General features: G+C 49.2%; 1 protein-coding gene across 1 annotated transcript in view; it reads left to right on the plus strand.

The window, feature by feature from the left end:
• Window positions 1-20,976, plus strand: part of THEMIS2 (thymocyte selection associated family member 2) — a 58,267-nt gene that overhangs the window by 34,031 nt on the left and 3,260 nt on the right. Inside the window, exons 2-4 of the mRNA XM_050932322.1 lie at window positions 6,822-6,962; window positions 8,518-8,928; window positions 19,853-20,904. Of these exons, the coding sequence (XP_050788279.1) occupies window positions 6,822-6,962; window positions 8,518-8,928; window positions 19,853-20,904 (1,604 nt within the window). The remainder of the gene's footprint in view (window positions 1-6,821; window positions 6,963-8,517; window positions 8,929-19,852; window positions 20,905-20,976) is intronic.

Here is a 20,976-nt window from a genome sequence, read left to right on the forward strand (position 1 = left end):
AGGTTAGGGGTTTGTTACAGGCGTGGGTGGGTGAGATTCTGTGGCCTGCATTGTGCAGGAGGTCAGACTAGATGATCATAATGGTCCCTTCTGACCTTAAAGTCTATGAGTCTATGAGTAAGGGACTGGGGAAGTGCACCCCCAGGTTTCAGATGGGGCTCCATTCCTGGCCCTGCACGCAGGCTTCTGGGTGCCAGCCCTGCTCCCGGGGCTCTGCTTCTGGCCCCTCATGTGGGCACCGCTGCCAGCCTGCCGGCCCCATGCCTGGGGTCCAGGCTGCCACCCTGTGCCCAAGGCTCCGCTGCTGGCCACGTGTCCCGGTCCCGGCGGCCGGCACCGCACCCACCCCTAGCTGTGGCCCCAACCTTGGCCCCCTTACACGTGTTCGGGTCCCCCCTTCCCAGAGATGGCCCTGCTCCCAGCCACTGCTCTAGGGGAACAGGGGATGAATGGGGAAGGGGGCTGACTTTCAGCATCTCCACTATTAAAAGTGTTCCAGAGCCACTGTGGTTAAAGTTTCCTCTCCCCAAAATCTGAAAAGACTCTCCGATGAGCCAGGAGTGGCCAGACGGCTGCAGGAAGGCAGTGGGCTCTGGAAAATGCAGCCCCCATGTGACAGCATGAAACCCACCTTGAGCCACATGCCAAGCACCAGGCAGGGGCGGCTCCAGGCCCCAGCACGCCAAGTGCGTGCTTGGGGCGGCGAGCCGCGGGGGGCGCTCTGCTGGTGCCGCGAGGGTGATAGGCAGGCTGCCTTCGGCGGCTTGTCTGCGGAGGGTCTGCTGGTCCCACGGCTTCGGCGGACCTCCTGCAGTCATGCCTGCGGAGGGTCTGTGGGACCAGCGGACCCTCCACAGGCAAGCCGCCGAAGGCAGCCTGCCTGATGTGCTTGGGGCAGCAAAATGCCTAGAGCCGCCTCTGGCACCAGGCCCCACAAGTCACAGCAGCAGTGCAGAAGTAAGGGTGCAATGAACCATATACAATGCCACTATTACTTCTGTCTGCTTGTGGTGGTGGTGTTTCCTTCAGAGCTAAGAGCCCAGCCAGCAGCTCAGGCCACCCTGCCAGTGTGTAATTTGTGCCAAGGCTGAGCTCTGGCATCTCTTTCAATACAAATTAAGCACTGTGGAAAGGCTATGGTGTCCGGATGTGATGGGAGGGGTGGAGCCTAGGGAGCCCGTGGGGCCCAGGGGTGATGGTGGGCTACCAAAATACAAGTTTGCCCAAAGCATCATTTTCCCTAAGGCCAGCCCTGCTGGCTAGTGTGGTTAATGCTGCTCCTCACCGAAATCCAATCAGGGGCCTGCAGATTTTACACAGCCCCTGAAACTTGGATGGTAACAAAGGGTGTGATGGGGTAGGCAGAAGGCAGGAGTCACCATCTAAAGATTTCAGAAAGAGAGGAGGGGTAAAGACCTGCCACCAGACACAGTGTGGGCCTTCCAGGCATAGCACAGGTGTGCGGGGAGGCTGTTGCAGGGTGCAGGAGTGAAGGGGGTGTGGCATGTTGCAGCATCCAAGGTGGAAGGGAGTACTGGGGGGTACCCAGGATCCATGGGGGAGGCAGAGTCTTGGGGAGAAAGGCGTTGGAGGAGTCCTCTGGAAGGGAGTTGTGGGGGAGTGCCACAGGGTCTGTGGGGGTAGGAGGTCACAGGGGGTGAGGGAAGTGTCACAGGGTCCAAGGGGGTGAGTGGATTGCTGGGTCCATTGGGGAAGGTGCTGTTTGTGTCTGAATTTAATAACAATGCAAGATTGTCAAAACAGCAGGCTCAAATAGAATTATTTAATCAACGATTAACACAGCATATAGAGAAAGAAAAGCTCTCTTACCTCTCTGTGTGTAAGGTGAAGAGCTGGCCCCTTTCCTCCCAGTGGTGGGGTGCTGGCAATGTTCTAACTCCCCATATCTCTGTCCTTTCGTAGGATGTGAGACAAAGCCATTCACTTTTGGAGGGAAAAATTACTTCCCTACAGTTAATTTCACTGTGTGTTGTTTTCAAATTCTCATTTTACCTAATTACATATGGAATTTCTTGTATGGCATCTTAGGTTACATGCCAGATACGCTGAAGAGATTCCTAACTCAGTTATTATTAAGGACACTGTTGCAACAAGCACTTCCTAACGAGTTAAAACATCTTTTGATTTGTCATTATTTCATGTATCACAGAAAACATATGCAACAACAAATACCTCTTATCAACCACAGAGCATAACTGAATTACGTGTGCCTCCCTATCAATGACCCAGTCTTGTTCATTATAAGACACTTTTGCAGGGACCTTCATTAGTTTTGAGAGATCCTTTTCCTGGACATCTGGAGTCTCATAGTCTTAGAGGTGCAGGGAATAATTAGATGCAGCCCAATTACATAAATTCCTGAGAGTTGCCTACTTACTAACTTCAGGTTCAGAACAGAACTTTCAGTTTCACAGGTACACGAAACTAAAATATATATAGATAGACAACATAAAAAGGATTTTGGTTAGCATGTAAAAGAATCATGGACGTTTAATATAAAAAAAACATAAAAGTTAATATTAACAGCACTATGGGGAGGTGTCACAGGGTCTGTGGAGAAAGGGTGTATGTGTGGTGGGTCACAAGGTCCATAGAGTAAGGGTACAGTAGCAGGTACCCAAGGTGCATGGCAGGGTCCCAAGGGAAGTGGGTTGGGGGCATTTCACAAGGTCTGTGAAGAAAGAGAGCTGTAGGGTGAGGTGTCATAAGGACCATGGAGGAAGCAAGTTGAGGGGAGTCACAGGGTCCATGGAGGAAGGGAACAAATAGCACTTAAATAAGGAACTATGTTTTGATTGACTGTAAATTACAAAATAGTTCTCCGGTCACCTCAAGTCACATGTGACCATTATCCTGTCATGGAGAGATAAGGGTCTGCTACTCCCAGAGCTAAAGTTTAATACTGAGCAAAACTCTGCCAAATATCATACCCACATTTCTATTTTGCATTTTCATTCTAAGTAATCATACACTAAACAAATAACTCAAACCAAGTATTCCAACAATTTGTCCCCAAAGCCAGTATTCCAACAATCTGTCCCAAACTGTTGCAGAGAAATTATACAGATAGTTACAAATTAAGAAATCAATAGGAACCCTGTTTTCTTTTTAGATAAATTAAGAATTGGGAGAAATGGCTACATTTATCACCCTGTGTTTAATTATGTAACAACTTTAAAAACATGCATCCTGCTGAGTGTTGTGTTTGTGAGCCAAGCCACACAAAGAGTGGACAGCCCTGCGCACTGCATCTTCACCCCACCAATAGCCTTGCACGCCCACCCCATTGTCAGCCACTGGACCCCCACTCCACACTCACTACTGGTGAGCGGACAGCTGGTGAGGAGGGATCCAGCCAGCAGCAGGACCCGCCAGTACTGAGTGGAGGGAGACAGAAAATACGGGACAATTTGTCCGTTTTTAAGAAAAAGTTGGGACAGCTGCAGGAGGGCTTAAATATGGGACTGTCTCTTTAAAACCGGGATGCCTCGTCACCCTACCTTGAATCATTTTTGTGGCTCTTGTCTGCACCTTCTCCAATTTTTCTGCATCTTTTTAGAAATGTGAACCCCAGAATTGTGTGCAGCATTCCAGTATTGGGTTCACAAATGCAGTATACAGAGGTAAAATCAGCAATCTGCTCCTACTCATGTCTCCGTTGTTTATGCATCCAAGGATCACATTAGTCCTGTTTGTCACAGCATCACACTGGGAGATGAATGTCTCAGTTTTCAGGGGTTAGCTTTTTGGACAAGTTGAATTTTTCTGCAGAAAACAGACACTTCTTGTGAAAAAATTGGTTAGTGGCAAATCCAATTATATGATGAAAAGTAGTTTTTAACTGATAATTTTGTCACTTATGGGGGTTGAACCCCCAGTTCCTTACTTAAGTATAATTTGCTAATTACAACTGTGCGCATGTAAGCATGGGTGGCAGGTGAACACGCCCTTGGGGGAGGCTAGCTCCCGGCCCCTCTCCTTCTGCCCGAGGCCCAGCCTCCTCTGCCCCTCCTCCCCCACTGGAGCCCAGAGCACACACCCCCCACATGGCCACCACCACCCCCTACCTGTCCCCAGCCCCAGCGCTGGGCGGCCGGAGCACTGGGCAGGCAGCATGACCCCAGCGCCAGGAGGATGGGCAACATGGCGTGGCCTCAGCCCCAGGGTCTTGGGCACACTGTGGCACCAGCCTGCCTGCTCCATCCTCTCAGCCACAGAAGGGAATGGCAGGCAGGAGGAGATCTGGGGGTGGAGGGTGGGCAGTGCCATCCCAGGCTGTTTGGGGAGGCACAGCCTTCCCCTGCCTACAATACCCACCGCCTATATACATAGGTATGTTTTCGGAGGTGAGGCGCTCATGGCACAGGCCAGAGAAAAATGCTTTGGGACAAGGAGGGGCAAAGTCCAGCTCCTTCTGGTGTTCACAGGGCCATGGCTCCTGGGGTGACCCAGAGTTATTTGTCACTCAGTCAGTCAATCAAGGGCCAGTTCCTTATTTGGACAGTAAGTAATTAATAATGCATTAATTAATAACGCAACCAGTTATACAATCCAATCACTTTTGGTGACATTTATGTAATCTTACGCTGATGAACTTTTACAACATTTTGGCCTCTGAATAAGACACTAGGAATGAGGAACCACTTCGAGCCTCAGATGGAAGCAGCCCCACAAGTTGCTCTGGACCAGGAGGCACTGATCTCCTGTCCCCCGTGCCATTGGGACAGACTTGGGGCCTGGCTCAAGCCAGCGTGTGGAGAATGATCCAGAGAGCATTGTCCCAGGGGATGGATTCGGTGCTCTGACAGCCTGTTACCAACCTTCATGCTGAGACCCTTTCTGCTGGATCACTCCCACGCAGGGCTCAGCAAAAGCAGAACTCTTGGCTCGGAGTGGGAGTGGCTAATCTCTGTGGCACTGAATGAGGACTGGAAATGAATTAGTGTGTGAAAAATTAGTCAGCAGCTTCCCATAAGCTTTAAAATAGCCATTTGGCCATGTGCTTCAGTTCACTGCACATATGAGAGAACACCTGGCCAGGCAGCCTGCAGCTCTGGGGGAGGGCAGAATGTGGCAATTCTTGAGGTACCCAGAACTGTGAGTCGCATTTTTAGCCCCAGCCTCTAGCAAGAGGGAGCCTTGCCATGGTGGCCGGGTGCTAGACCCTTCACACCACCAGCCTATTGGCCTCTCCAGCACTCTCCTCCGGGCTGTGCTCCCCCCTGCCTTCACCTTCCAGGGTAACAAGAGGTGCCCCCCAGGAGCCTCCACAATTCAGCTACTTTCGCCCCTTCCTCTCCTGCACCTCCAGCAGGTACAATGGCTGCCTTCCCACCTCCAGCAAGTGTGACTGCTTCCCCTACCCCCATCTTCAGCAGGTGTGACTGGCTCCCCACCCCTGTCTCCAGCAGGCACAACAGGTGGCTCCATCCTGGAAGCCTGGGAGTTGTATCTCCCCCCTCAGGACAAGACTTTTGTTACAGTTGCTGCAGGACCGGCACTAGGGGTTTTAGCGCCCTAGGCGCACGGCAATTTCGCCGCCCCGCGCCCTGGTCCCGCGGCTCCAGTGGAGCTGCCGCAGTCGTGCCTGCGGAGGGTCCGCTGGTCCGCGGCTCCGGTGGAGCTGCCGCAGTGGTGCCTGCGGGAGGTCCACCAGAGCCGCGGGAGCAGCCGACCCTCCGCAGGCACGACTGTGGCAGCTCCGTCAGAGCCGTCTGCCGTCCCCTCCGGCAAAATGCCGCCCACCAGTAATCCTGGCTCCCTAGGCAATTGCCTAGGCCGCCTAAATGGAAGCGCCGGCCCTGAGTTGCTGGTGTCTAGGCCAGGTCAAGTTAGTACCCAGGTCCCGGGAGCCGGGATCATTTGCAGTGGGGCCCCTCAAGCCCTGAGCCACAGAAGGCCTGGGCATGGTGCTCCCATGGCCTTGCTGTCTGCAATGACCCCGTCCTTGGGTGAGGCAGTCTCTGGAAGGCATTCTCCCAGCTCACCATTTCTCTGACTCAGGAAGCACTGCCTCGGCCCCCAGCTACCGTGCTCGCAGCCACGGCCCCAGTGTCGCCCGTTAATGTGAACATCCCTCTTTCCTGAGGCGAAAGGCTCATGAGAGCACAGTCACTGCCCACAGGGAGACCTTCTGGCCCTTGCTCTGCACACACCTCCTTCCCAGGCCTCCTCAGTCCTGGTGCTGGCTGGAGGGGTCCCCTGTCCCACCAAGGAGCATGCTCGCTGGCCTGGACTTCACAGGCCTGCGCAGCCGCTCCCCTCCTGATCAGCCTGGTGGCTGTCCTCCACTGGTAATAGCTTGTTAGCCAACAGGCTCTGACTGTCTAGGGTGGGAACTGATGCGGGCCCAGCACTGTCATACCTGCGAACATCACAGTCTTTATTGTGTTTGTCCTTATGGGGGTGCAACAGAGCTCTTACCCCACTGCACTGATGGGGAGCTGAGGCCCAGAGAGACTAAGGTCCAGGACCCCAGAGGTAACTAGGCACCCGATTCCCACTGAAATCAATCGGAGTTAGGCACCTAAGCACTTTGGAGGCTCTGGGCCGCACTGCCTTGCCCAGGGTCTCGAGTCGCAGGCTGCCTGTGGCAGAGCAGGAGTGGGCCATCCTTCCATCCTTCCTGTCCGGCTAGGGCCCTTCTCCAAGGTGTGGTGCTTCCTGGGGAGCGAGGGCCTTGCTGGGTGACAGTGAGGTTCCACCCCCGAGACAGGCTGAGTGACTGCGGCGCTGTCAGCGATGGCTGACTGACTGCAACCGCAGAAACGCCCGTAAACCGCCCCCATGTTCCCCTGCAGGGTCGGTGTACGAGGTGAGCGGCAGAGAATGCTGCTTATCAACAGGGGATCTGATGAAAATTACTGGCCTTCGCCTGCAGAAGGTCACCTGCGGGGATCCAGAGACCGGGCTAGCAACAGAGCTGCCTCTGAACTTCAAAGGTAAACTGGGACACCCCATGCCCACCCAGCCTACTGCAGGTAGGCACCTGCCCACCACACACAGACACACCCCATCGTCCTCCACACACACCCATCCACCACCCCCTCATATACACACCCCCACCACTACCTCTAGGCCATCCGCACCCCAGCCATACACACACACACATCACTGCCTCTAGACCATCCGCACTCCCAGCCTCCCCCCTACACACATACACACAACCCCCACTATCTCCAGGCCATCCACACCACAGCCATACACACACACACACATCACTGCCTCTAGACCATCCGCACTCCCAGCCTCCCCCCTACACACATACACACAACCCCCACTATCTCCAGGCCATCCACACCACAGCCATACACACACACACACACACACACACACACACACACACACACACACCAGCCCTCCCCTCTCCCCTAACTCACTGCCTCCAGGCTCATCCACCAGCTCCCTCACACATAAACATCCCGAACACTACCTCCAGCCATTCTTACACACACACGCACAGATACACACACATATCCAAACATACACACACACACGCACACCCCAGCCTCCTCACATACCCCCCCACTCCTGCCATTGCCTACCGGCCATCCTCATCCCAGCCATAAACACACACATACAGTCACCATCCCCACATCACCAATATATATAGGCCATAGACTCACCCTACCATGACATGTAGGCTTCACCCCCACCACACTCCCCAGCCACCTATAACCAAACAGAGCCTGCCCACCACAAACGGGCCCTGCTACGCTTGCCAACTTTCTGATTGCAGAAAACTGAACACGCTTGTCTGGGGTTGTCAGGTGTCCAGTCGAAAGGGACCCTGGTGCATAGGTGCCAGTGCTCGGGGTGGGGGCAGTGCACGGAGCCTCCCTGGCCTCCCTGCACCTAAGGGCCACAGAGACATGGCAGCTGCTTCCGGGAGCTATGCAGAGCCGGGTAGGGAGCCTGCCTCAGCCCCGCTGCACCGCCGACTGGACTTTCAATGGCCTGGTCAGCAGCCACCAGGTTCCCTTTTCGACCAGGTGTCCCAGTCAAAAACCAGATATCTGGCAACCCTAGCCCCACACACATGCCCCAGCCACACACACACCCTGGCCACCACATGCAGGCCACACACACACACACCCAGCCACATACGCACATGCCTATCACCTCCAGGCCACACCCCCACTCTGGCCGCATTTGCTGAGGCAGGTGTGGCTAATCCCCAGCCCTACTGCCATTGTGGGGTGGGTGGTGGGGTGGGGCAGCCCCTTATGCAGGCGCTGCTGGGATCTGTGCATGGCACAGGCTTGTGTATAGACAAGGCTCCATTGAGGCTCCTCATTCCTGAGGTCCCTGGTTCAGGGTTGGCTGGCCAGGTTTTCCCAGGCAGGACCGTCCCTTTGTTGAGATAGCTGTCCTGGAAGGCCTGCCTGGGTTCCAGTGCACACGGCCAACTTTCCAGTGTTATGGCCTCAGGATCATCCCAGTCGCAGCAACTCTACCTGCCTCACTAATGGGTAGCTTCCTCTGGCCCTCCTGCAGGGCATTTCCAGCCCAGCCGAGACAAGCTGTCATACACGAGCCTGAAGAAGCTTACCAGGACCAGGCCAGCAGGGCTCCAGGACATGCCCTTCTCCTTCACCTCAGCAGTTGACTTGACCATGGATGGGTGGGTCATTCCCAAGGGCCAGCCCATTTCCCTGCTTTCGGTGGCCAGGCATGAGGGCCAGGAGTTTGCCAACTGCACAACCACGGGGCAGGACGGGCAGCATTTGCTCTGCCTCCCCGTCTCCCTCCAGGGCCAGTTCTATGAGTGCACCAGGCATCAGAGCTACACGCTGAGCCAGGTGCTGCAGTCGGAAGCACTGAGGGGCCAGCGCCTGAAATGCTCTGCACTCGGCAGACACTCACTGCTCCTCTGCCCTGTGTACGAAGTGGAGGCGATAATGCACAGTGAGTATGGATGCAGCCGGGGCTGCTGGGGGTGTGTGTGTGTATGTGAAAGAGAGAGCTGGATGGAGTGGTGTGTGTATGGCTCCATGCCTCTGGGTCAGTTTGTCGGGGAGGTGTGTCCTGGAGTCTCTGTGTGTGCTAGGGTGACCACCCATCCCTTATTTTAAGGGGCAGCCCCTTATTTCATTGATTTGTCCCTTAAGGCAACCACTTTCATTGATTTGTCCCTTAAGGCAACCTTATTGTAAAATGTACTGAAATGTACTAAAACAGTTCATTAGTACGTTTTAAACTTTAAGTTGAAGCTTACGATAATTGAATTGTACACTTGAGAGAACAATCCATGCTATGCGAAGGGAAATGGTGTTTCCCTAAAATGTCCCTTAAATGTCCCTTAAAGTCATGGCTTTTCCTTATTTCCATTCAACAATGGTGGTCCCCCTAGTGTATGCCTACCTCAAAGTGTGTGTTGCTGTTTCTGTGTGACTTTATTGGGGAAGAACTTTCCTTTCAATGAACTGAGGCATTAATTTAAATCATTAACTGAAGCTATTAAGAACCCAAATAATCCACATCAGACAATTTAAGCTAGTGGGCCAGACTGGATAACAAAGATGGCAGTACTTTTCCAAGCACCTATGTGAGTAACCAAAATGGGATGCTGCTGCTCACAGTAAATTGTGCAGATCTTCAAAATATGATGGTGTTGCCCCTGGCTTACCTTGATGGGGCTCCTTGGCCTCAGCTCCTTCTTTTCTGGGGGTGCGGGATAAGTCATGGCATCTCCCAAGTGCCACCCATGTAAGGCATCAAACCGAGCAGTCACAGTGAACTGTACAAATCTGCCCCACCCCGCACTCTCCTTTTTCACATGAGCAATGGAATGGCAACAATGCTGATATTTACTTGGGAACTAGGAACTGCCAGCCTGGATTCATAGATTCCCACATTCCAAGGCTAGAAGGGACCACGTGATCACCTAGTCTGACCTCCTGTATAACAAAGGCCAGAAACCTGCCCCCAAATAATCCTCAGAGCAGAGCTTTTTAAAAAATTCCAATCCTGTTTTTAAAATTGTCAGTGATGTAGAATCTACCATGACCCTTGGTAAATTGTTCCAATGGCAAATTGCTCTCTCTGGTAAAAATTTACACCTTATTTCCACTCTGAATTTGTCAGGCTTCAACTTCCAGCCATTGTTGTGTTACACCTTTCTCTGCTTGTTTGTGTGGCTTACGTTCTTTGTTCCTGGATGTATACATTTATACTTAGCCATATTAAAACATACATCGTTTGCTTGCCCCCAGCTTACCAAGTGATCCAGATCAGTATATGTCAATGACTTGTAAAAGCAGCAAAGAATCCTGTGGCACCTTATAGACTAACAGACGTTTTGGAGCATGAGCTTTCGTGGGTGAATACCCACTTCGTCAGATGCATGTAGTGGAAATTTCCAGGGGCAAGTATATATAAGCAAGCAAGCTAGAGATAACGAGGTTAGTTCAATCAGGGAGGATGAGGCCCTGTTCTAGCAGTTGAAGTGTGAAAACCAAGGGAGGAGAAACTGGTTTTGTAGTTGGCAAGCCATTCACAGTCTCTGTTTAATCCTGAGCTGATGGTGTCAAATTTGCAGATGAACTGAAGCTCAGCAGTTTCTCTTTGAAGTCTGGTCCTGAAGTTTTTTTGCTGCAGGATGGCCACCTTAAGGTCTGCAATAGTGTGGCCAGGGAGGTTGAAGTGTTCTCCTACAGGTTTTTGTATATTGCCATTCCTAATATCTGATTTGTGTCCATTTATCCTTTTCCATAGAGACTGTCCAGTTTGGCCGATGTACATAGCAGAGGGGCATTGCTGGCATATGATGGCATATATTACATTGGTGGACATGCAGGTGAATGAACCGGTGATGGTGTGACTGATCTGGTTAGGTCTTGTGATGGTGTCGCTGGTGTAGCTATGTGGGCAGAATTGGCATCGAGGTTTGTTGCATGGATTGGTTCCTGAGCTAGAGTTACTATGGTGCGGTGTGCAGTTACTGGTGAGAATATGTTTCAGGTTGGCAGGTTGTCTGTGGGCGAGGACTAGCCTGCCACCCAAGGCCTGTGAAAGTGTGAGATCATTATCCAGGATGGGTTGTAGATCCCTGATGATGCGTTGGAGGGGTTTTAGCTGGGGACTGTATGTGATGGCCAGTGGAGTCCTGTTGGTTTCCTTCTTGGTTTTGTCTTGCAGTAAGAGGCTTCTGGGTACACCTCTGGCTCTGCTGATCTGTTTCCTTGTTTCCTCGTACGGGTATTGTAGTTTTGAGAATGCTTGGTGGAGATTTTGTAGGTGTTGGTCTCTGTCTCAGGGGTTAGAGCAGATGCGGTTGTACCTCAGTGCTTGGCTGTAGACAATGGATCGTGTGATGTGCTCGGGATGGAAGCTGGAGGCATGAAGGTAGGCATAGCAGTCAGTAGGCTTTTGGTATATGGTGGTGTTAATGTGACCATCACTTATTTGCACCGTGGACAGATGATGGGCAAAACTGGGGTGAGAGCTTCTGCAGCAGGAACCAAGATCCCCCAACCCAATGAATATGGGAGTGTGGGCAGCCCCACTTGTCACCCACACACTGTGCTGGGCAGGGGGAATTGGCACCCAGAAGACATACCAAAACACACAATGTAATCTTTTTTTAAAAATCTCATGAATTTTGGGTGTGACTCATGATTTTTGATCACTTGAGGTTGGCACTATTGAAACTATCCCATACTTTTGAGAGAGATTGGAGGAGCAGATAGCCTGGAACAGAGCAGTGCCATTTTGGCAGATGTTTCCAAGCCCTGTCTATAGCTGAACATTACACCTTCTATGACTTGTGGTGTGTGCACCTGGGCCATGAATTAGATGGGGGCTCATAGGTCTAATAGGAATCCCTAATTCCTATTGTGCTAGCCAGTTTTGTAAGGAGTGAGACTGTTACGGCTGCTCAGCTCAGGGCCCAGAGGCAGCTGGTGCACAGCCAAGCATGGTACTGGCATTGCTCAAAAGTGTCCTATTCTCCAGAATCTGAGCTTTCAGCTTTAAGAAAAGTCTATAGCTGTCATGATTGTGAAGACAAGCTCAGAAACATGAACCATCTGTAACTAATGCAGAGCTGAGTCTGCAGAGAGCCTGAGAAAACAGCTTGGAGAGGTGTGAAAAAACCCACTCACCTCAGTGAGGGATTACCATAGTCAGGGCCGGCTTTAGGCCAATTCCACCAATTCCCCCGAATCGGGCCCCGCGCCTAAGAGGGCCCTGCGCCCAGTGGCAGGGCAGCCGGGCGGTGGGGGGGGGCAAGTGATCGAGAATCCCTTCCCTGGTGAGAGGCTCCTTTTTAATTTTTACTCACCCAGCACTGCTCTGGGTCTTCGGCAGCACTTTGGCGGCAGGTCCTTCACTTGCTCCGGGTCTTCGGCAGCACTTCAGCGGCAGGTCCTTTAGCGCTGTTGAAGACCCGGAGTGAGTGAAGGACCTGCTGCCAAACAAGCTCCACATGTTTTTTTACGTGGCTTTTTTTTTTTTTTTTAGTCATCCCTGCCGGGGCCCCATCAGAACTGTTCGAATTGGGCCCCGCACTTGCTACAGCCGGCTCTGACCACAGGCATCCATCGATGGTCATTTAAGATGTGGAACTCATTGTCCCAAGAAGTTGCTGAGGTGAAGAATTTAACAAGATTAAAAAAGGAGTTGGATAGTTATATGGAGACCAAGAATATCCAGTTATCTCAATACTAAAAAAGAGTGTTGGAATATTAGAACAGCCTAAACATACACAGAACTGGGACATTAAATCTTGTGCTTCAGGATTTAAACCAATCTCTAACTATTAGAGACCATGTGAGACCTGGGAGGGAAGGCGCAGATTATATCACTTTGGCTGCTGTGGGATTCTTATGCCTTCCTTGGAAGCATCTGGTGCCGGCCAGCCTTGGTGGTGAGATATTGTATGTTTGGTCTGATGTTGGGTTCCTCAGTTGGGAGGAAAATTTTGATCAGAAAAATGTGAATGATAATTGGAAATTGTTTAAGAACACTTTTCTACATGCTCCAAAAGCCAAAATCCCACAACTAAGGACGAAGGCCATATTGGTTAAAAAAACAACCTGGTTTAAAGGGGAAGTGAAGGCAGTTATACATAATAATAATAATAATAATAATAATAATAATGTAAAAAATGGAAGAAAGGGGAAGTTGTTAGTAATGAATATAAATCAGAAGCTAGGAATTGTATAAATAGATAAGGGACGCAAAGTGACACAAAGCAAAATCTATGGCCAGCAGAGTTAAGGACAATAAGAATGAATTTTTTTTAAAGTATATTAGGAACAAAAAGAATGCAAACAATGGTATTGGTTCATTACTAGATGGTGATGGTAGAATTATCAATAATATTGCAGAAAAATCAGAAGTAATCAATAAATATTTCTGTTCTGTATTTGGAGGAAAATAGATGATGCAGGCATATCATATGATGATAATAATAACACTCTTTCCATTACACCAGTATCTAAGGAAGGTGTTAAATAGCTGCTACTAAAGTTAGATATTTTTAAATCAGCAAGTCTGGATAACTTGTATCCAAGAATTTTAAAATTGCTGGCTGAGGATCTTTCTGGACGATTATTGTTGATTTTCAATAAGTCTTGGAGCACTGGGAAAGTTTCTGAAGACTGGAAAGTGTAGTAAGAGGAGGCCCTGAGATATAAACCTTGGTATCAGAGGCCTGATATGAGGCCTAAGGCCTGAACTAAAGTAATGGTCAGGACTTTGCTAACATAAAGCAAAGTTAAGCTGTGAGGCAGAGGCAGGCCCTGCTCACAGAAGCTGGCAAGGAAAGGGCTGATGCTGCAGAAAGAGACATAGCTAAAAGGTACTGGATACCAGATATCAGAACATTCGCATACTTGTACACTCCACACAGATAACAAGGAACAGACTAACCCATCCCAATGACAGGAGCAAAAGGATAATATGATGGATAGAGTTGTTTTGTTCAAACCAACATGTACAAGGTGAGAGGCGTAACCGTACTACGTAGAGGGGTTGTACCTTACTACATAGAGGGGTTGCACCTCATACATCAGGAGTGATGTGTAACTTGTTTGTACCTGTGTATAAGAATGCATCCCTGGGGTGGTGTCTTTGTCCAGTCGAGGGGGCAGTGGAAAGTCCCGCCACTGACTGAGCTGAGTCCATTGATCGGGGGTACATATTCGTAGTATATCCTGTAGAGTAAAAATCTACAGGGAACTATTATTGTGCTCCGTACGGAAATAAACCTGGCCGAAGTGCCTTCGTACCTTACTAGACTCTGTGGTCATTGGGGGTTCTCTTCGAGTCTGCTGTGTCAGCTATCTTCGAAGAGCTGGGTCAGCACACAGAGGGAACACACGCACGCAGCCGAGTGATATCAGTATTGAAGAGAGCAGAGCACCACACCGGTAGCATCTGACAACAGAAGGAAGCTAATGTTGTGCCAATATTTAAAAAGAAAAAGAGGATGAGCTTGGTACTTATAGGTCTGTCTGGCTGATCTTAATCCTGGGTAAAATAATGGAATGGCTGATATGGAACTTGATTCATAAAGAATTAAAGGAGGGTAAGATAATTAATGCCTATCAACTGGTTTATGGAAAGTAGATCCTATCAAGCTAACTTGATATACCGTATTATTTTGATGAGGTTACATGTGCTGATGAAATAGACTTCTGTAAGGCATTTGACTTGGTACCATACACTATTTTGATTTGAAAACTAGAAAAATATATAATTAACACGGCGTGCACTAAATGGACTAAAAGCTGGCTAACTGATAAGTCTCAAAGTGTAATTGTAAACAGGGAATTTTCATCGAACGGTATATTTCTAGTGTGGTCCCTGGGAGACTGGTTCCTGGTCCTACTCTATTTAACATTTTTATCAGTGACCTGGTAGAAAACATAAAATCACTGACAAAGTGTGCACATGACACAAAAATTGGGGGAGTGGTAAATAATGAAGAGAACAAGTCATTGACAAGTATCAGAGGGGTAGCCTTGTTAGTCTGGATCTGTAAAAGCAGCAATTAATATTACCCCTCAATATCCAAATCAAGTTTGCCCCCGAAGACCGGGACACCTGGCACTGGCCACTGTCGGTAGACAGATACTGGGCTAGATCGACCTTTGGTCTGACCCAGTACGGCCGTTCTTATGTTCTTATGACTGACTTCCCATCAGTTCAGCCCACATCACTTCACTCAACCAGCCCCTAATCTCTCAGTTCTGTTCCATAGCTTCACCTCTGCTCTTCCTGGGGTTCTCCACCCTCTCTCCCAGGCTGGGAGGGGGGGCTTCCAGTGTCCCCTTTCCCCCTCCCAGGGTGGAGCAGAGGTGTGCCACCTGTCCCCAGGGTTCATAGGAGCCAGCCTGAGCTGCTGGGCTCTTTCTCTTGCTCCCTGACCCTGGAGAATGGCTTCAGGTTGCTGAAGGTGAGAAGAGAACTCTTCCTACAGCAGAGTGACTGGTTGCTCAGCCTCAGCAGGCAGGCAAGTGGGGCAGGCAGCCAATCAAAGCATTCAAATTCATACAGGGGCGGAGTTTCTGACATTAGCAGCTGGCTCCAACCTGGCTGAAATCCACCAGCACTGAGGACACTGCAGTGCCCCCGGGGCGGGGTGAGGGCCCGGTGCAGTGCTTCTATATCGTGATGCCAACTTTTCCCATCCTAGTGCTAAAAAATTCCCAAATCTGGTCAAAAATTCCCAGATACAGTTTTTTATTTCAAAATCTCAAAGGAACGTAATATGTGTGTTTTAATAACTATATAATATATATTATATCCAAAATTATTCTTATTCATTCGAGATATTTTACATTTATTATAATTTTTATATGTATAGACATGTTTTTCAATTTTAAATTTATGTTACTTATACAGTAAATAAAATATTTAACACATGAGGAATAGGACTGAAATGATAGAAAACAATGTATTTTACACAAATTTCACTATTTTAAAAACAAAAGTATTAATAAATATAGCAAAGTTACATTGAAAAAATAAAAAGTAAACATATGATTATAAAATAAGATAAAAAGCAAACAGAAAGAACAAATAACACTCTTTTATATAATTTTCCTTATTATAATCTCTTAGTTTTATCCATTTTCTGACTCATGGTCTGAGTCTTCACTAGGAACATCATTACCATCATTAATATTTTAATGCATTTTATCACTGTCATTTTTACTGTACATATTTTTATAATGTAAATACAAGTGCTTAATAGTAATTACAAAATCAGAACATTTCTCTTGCTTTGCTTTCAAAGCTGACCTTATAACTACACTAGAATTGAGTGTTTTGGTTGTCATAAAGTTTCTATGTTTTTATGTCAGTTACCATGGAAAAAATTCTTTCACATGCTGCATTTGAATGTGGTAATGTGAAAACCTTTTTAGCCAGTTCAGATATATTTGCAAACACGAATTGATCTGAATAATCTAAATTCATTAACTTTAAATTTTTCTATAAGTTCCTCAGTCTCAGTTTGCGCCAAAACATTGCTAATTATAGCAGTTTGTTTAATGTTACAGCCTCAGCAATTTTGGAATCAGGGAAACATTTTTAACTACTTCAGTCAAGTGTTCTACAGATTAAATAGTGACCTTGTGTTCAGCAAAGTAATAGGCCATTCTAATCTCTGCATTTTTAACTTACTTTTCAAATTTTTGTGCTTTTTTAATTTCTTTGTATTAGATACTGTCTCATACTGTATTAGATACTTCTGTTTATGTTTTTTACCATTAGCGTGCTTATCTAACTTACTAGTACCTGCCTGGATTTTTACATCACAACATTTGCAAAAAGCTCAAAAACTATTGTTTTCTACTTTCTGCAGCCAGTCTTTTTATTTACCTTCTTGAAGCCACGAGTCTTGAAAGGCTTTTTTGAAAGTAGATGGCTTCTCTTTTGGTGGAAGTTCACCCCGAGTCTTCAATACTCTGTCAGGGTGCTCTCCCGTTGTTTTTGTTTCGATGTGGACGTATCTTTGTCTACTCCTGCAGTCCTCTTCCTCTTTTCACCAGACTTACCAGTCTCTTTATTCATTTTTTACATTAAATAAAAAATGGAAAGAGATCTCTGAAATAATGGAATGCGATAATTAGTATAATGTATATTTCAATTTATATTTAAATCAAAGAAGGAAACATATTATACATTACACCTCTACCATGATATAGCACAACCCCATAGAACATGAATTCAGATATAACGCGGTAAAGCAGCGCTCCGGGGAGGGGGGCGGGGCTGCGCCCTCCGTGGATCAAAGAAAGTTCGATATAATGCGGTTTCACCTATAATGTGTTAAGATTTTTTGGCTCCCGAGGACAGCGTTATATTGTGGCAGGGCCAGCTCTGGCTTTTTTGATGCCCCAAGCCAAAATAAAGAAAAATGGGGGGGGAATGGCCAGAGCAGCAAAACAGGGTTAAAAACAAAAACAAAAAAAAAACCCCTGCAGCGTGGCCGGAGCGGCAAAGCAGGGGAAAAAAACAACAAACCTGCGGGGTGGTCGGAGCCAGGGTGCAGGGGGACTCCCTGCGCTGCAGATGTGCCTCAGCTAGCAGAGGGGAGGGGGGAGGGAGGAGGGAGTGGGGGGGAGAGAGAGAAGAGGAGGCAACCAGGGCTTCAGCAGGGCACTCGCCACGCGGCCCGACAGCCGCGCCGCCTGCCAGGCGGGCTCCGCGCCGCTCCGGTCAGCGGGGATGAAGGATGTGGCCTGCCAGGCTTGCTGCAGACCTGGCACCAGCTGGGGCAGACGGAGCGTGCAGCTGGCTCCCAGCAGGGCACTCCTCTCCTCTGCGCCCCGGCCCCCTACAGAGCAGCCGGATAGGCAAACCTAGGATTGGACATTATGCCACCTCGTAGAATCTGCTGCCCCAAGCATGAGCTTGCTCGGCTGGTGCCTGGAGCCGGCCCTGGGTAGAGATGTATTACCTAACACAGTAGGCAAAGATATTTAATATTTGCTTGGAGGAAAGTGCTGTTACAAATTTATGAATAGCCAAATGCCCTGATCCACATTCTCTGTGCAACCGCAAGCACGAAATACAAAATTTTAGAGATTTAATGACAGATCAAGAAACTAATCATAATCAGTTAAGTATTGCAATATATTTAATTATTGGAAGAAACCTTACCTAGAAGATAAATTTTATAACCATCTCCTCATTACCCGCCAGCCAGTTGTTGCTGAGGTTGGTTTGTTGTGAGTGCATGTGCGCACTTGCCACTTCACTTGTGCTGTCATGATATAGTACGTTGAAGCACCACCAATAGGAAAGCAGCACAGCCCGATTATGAAAATCACGTGACAAATATTCACCAATCGAAGAATGCATTTTGAGGGAAATTTAAAAGAAGGGCAAATATTTTTCTTTTTATGAAAACTTCCCAGGATTTTTGAGATTTGGAAAGTTTTTTACTTTTTATGAATTTTTCCCAGGATTATTTAGGTTTTGAATGAAAATTCCCAATTTCCCAAATTGAAACATTTTACTCAAAAATTCTCCAATTTTGGGAAATTTCCCAGGATATAGAAGCACTGGCCCAGTGTTGTTCCTGTCAGTGTCCAGTTGCATGGGAGAACAGGGTCAGGCTGCAAACCTGCAGGCTTCACTGAGAGGTTTTTCCTCAGCAAGGAATCAGCCCCCAGGAACAGCTGCACAATCTTGTGTGAGCGGCAAGTCATTTTGGTGACTCATATGGGTGGGACCTATTTTGTGGTTGGAGCTTGGAAGAGTACCACTACCTTTCCCCCTAGAGCCCTGCCTTTATATTTCCCCAGTCCTAGGCTGGTTGCATGCTGGACCAGTCCCCCAAGTGGTGCTGATGGAGATCTCTGTAGCAGACGGATGTCTTGGCCATGCCCCCATAGACCCCATTCACATCAGCTTTCACACTGTGGTTTAAATTTGATTGTAGCCAGTTGGGGTCTCTAATAGCAGTTGAACCTGGGCCCATGGAACGATGTTATAAAACACGCCTCTGCCTAGAATAGCAGTGACCTAACTTCATTGCACCATGACCCCCTTTGGACAACAAAAATTACTATGTGACCGAGGTGTGGGGGGACAGAGCCCAAGCCCCACCTCCCAGGGCTGATGCCCTCAGGCTTCGGCTTCAGCCCAGGACAGTGGGGCTCAGGCTTCAGCTTCAGTCTCAGGCCCCAGCACGTCTAATGCTGGCCTTGGCAAGACCATTAAAATGGGGTCGCAACTAGAGTGACCAGTCAGAAAATGTGAAAAATCGGGACAGGGGTGGGGCCTATGTAAGACAAAGGCCTAAAAATTGGGACTGTCCCTATAAAATCAGGACATCTGGTCACCCTAGTCGCAACCCCCAGTTTGAGAACCACTGACCTACCGCATTTCTCTCTGTGCATATTGACCAGGTAGTTAGACACACACGCACTCTGCCCCCAATGGGGTCAAGTAACTATATGCTGTGTTTCTGTTCCCACTGATCAGTGCGTTACAGGACCTCTCTATGCCAATCCACAGAGGACAGGATTCTGATCTAGCCCAAGTAGAAACTTTAGCTCATGCTACAGCAGCTCATGCTTTCAGCTCTGGATGTCCCCTATGCATTCCCCAGGGTATCAGAATGGCACCTGTCATGCTGAGTTTTAACCAGTATTGGAGCCAGGGTCAGTACATCCTGCCAGCATCTCAGCCTGGACAAGAGCAGCATTGCAGACCCAGGGTCTCCCTGGCAGGGAGATAACCCCTGGTTATTGTAGGCTGCAAAAGCATCTGGGGCCTGATTCCCAGCTGGCATCACCAGGGTCAATGGGGTGACACTGGCTGGGGTTGGGATTGCTGGCTCTCACTGATGCATGTCTCCCCCCTGCAGTGCGGAAGGAGGTGGTGAAAATCCCCTCCACCCTGGAAGTGGATGTGGAGGATGTCACCGAGGTGTCTCAACACATCCACTTCATCAAGCCACTGATGCTAAGTGAGGTCCTGGGGCTGGAGGGGGCCTTCCCCTTGCAGGCCGAGATCCTGGAGGGTCCTGAGTACCCACCTATCTTCGAGAACGACTGGATTACCCACCTGCAGAAGGGACAGAAGATCCAAATCCATGGCAAGTCCTGTGCTTGGAGAATCCTCGCCTCATCCAGCAAGGGCAGAAGGGGCTCCCGGCACTTCCTGCTTTCCAGCACCTACCAGGGCAAGTTTCGAAGACGCCCCCGGGAGTTCCCCACAGTCTTTGACCTGACAGCAAGTCTGGGGAAGGGTGAGTGCCTGCGGGTGGTGGTGACTAAAGACTGTGAGAGCCCTGAGGAGGATCTGCCATCTCTCAGCATGGGGGATCGGCTGGAGGTGCTGCACCTGACAAAGACCCAGGTCTGCAGGCAGGCAGAGCACAAATCCATTGACGTCCTCCTGTGCAGCAGAAGCAGTGGCGAGGATGAGGAGAGTGAGCAGCTCATGTTGCCGCTGCACTTGGAAGGCAGCTTTGTGGAAGAGGTCAGCGACAGCAGGAGATACAGCCTCCCCGAGATAGTTGAGCAGCTTCAACTGCCCTGCGAGGTCAAGGTGGCAACCAAGGATTCTTCCCTTGCCAATGACATCCTGGGCTCTTTCTCTGCTCTGCGTCTGGAAGCGCGAATCACCGAGACCTTCTTAGTGACCAGCTTGTGTGAGGCACCGTCAGTGAGCTTCCAGATCCCTCCTCAATGGCTGGACATGACCCTGTTCTTCACAGAGGAGCCTGTCTCATCGCAGACACCCCTGACAGACATGTCAAAAGTCGAAGAGCTGACAGAATCCTTTTATTATCATTTGCTAAAGCTGCTGCCTAGCAATGAGGCTCCCCCACCGCGGCCCCCCAAAAGAAGGGACTTCAGGGACAAAGCAGGCACCCAGCTATCTGGAGCCAAAGAGGTCACTGAGAAACCAAAGGTACTCGGGTGTGTGTGTGTGTATGTGTGTGTGTGTGTGTGTGTGTGTGTGATGCATCACAGAAGGACTCAG

The sequence above is a fragment of the Gopherus flavomarginatus genome, chromosome 22 (assembly GCF_025201925.1).
Source record: "Gopherus flavomarginatus isolate rGopFla2 chromosome 22, rGopFla2.mat.asm, whole genome shotgun sequence".
In the NCBI taxonomy this organism is placed as follows: domain Eukaryota; kingdom Metazoa; phylum Chordata; order Testudines; family Testudinidae; genus Gopherus; species Gopherus flavomarginatus.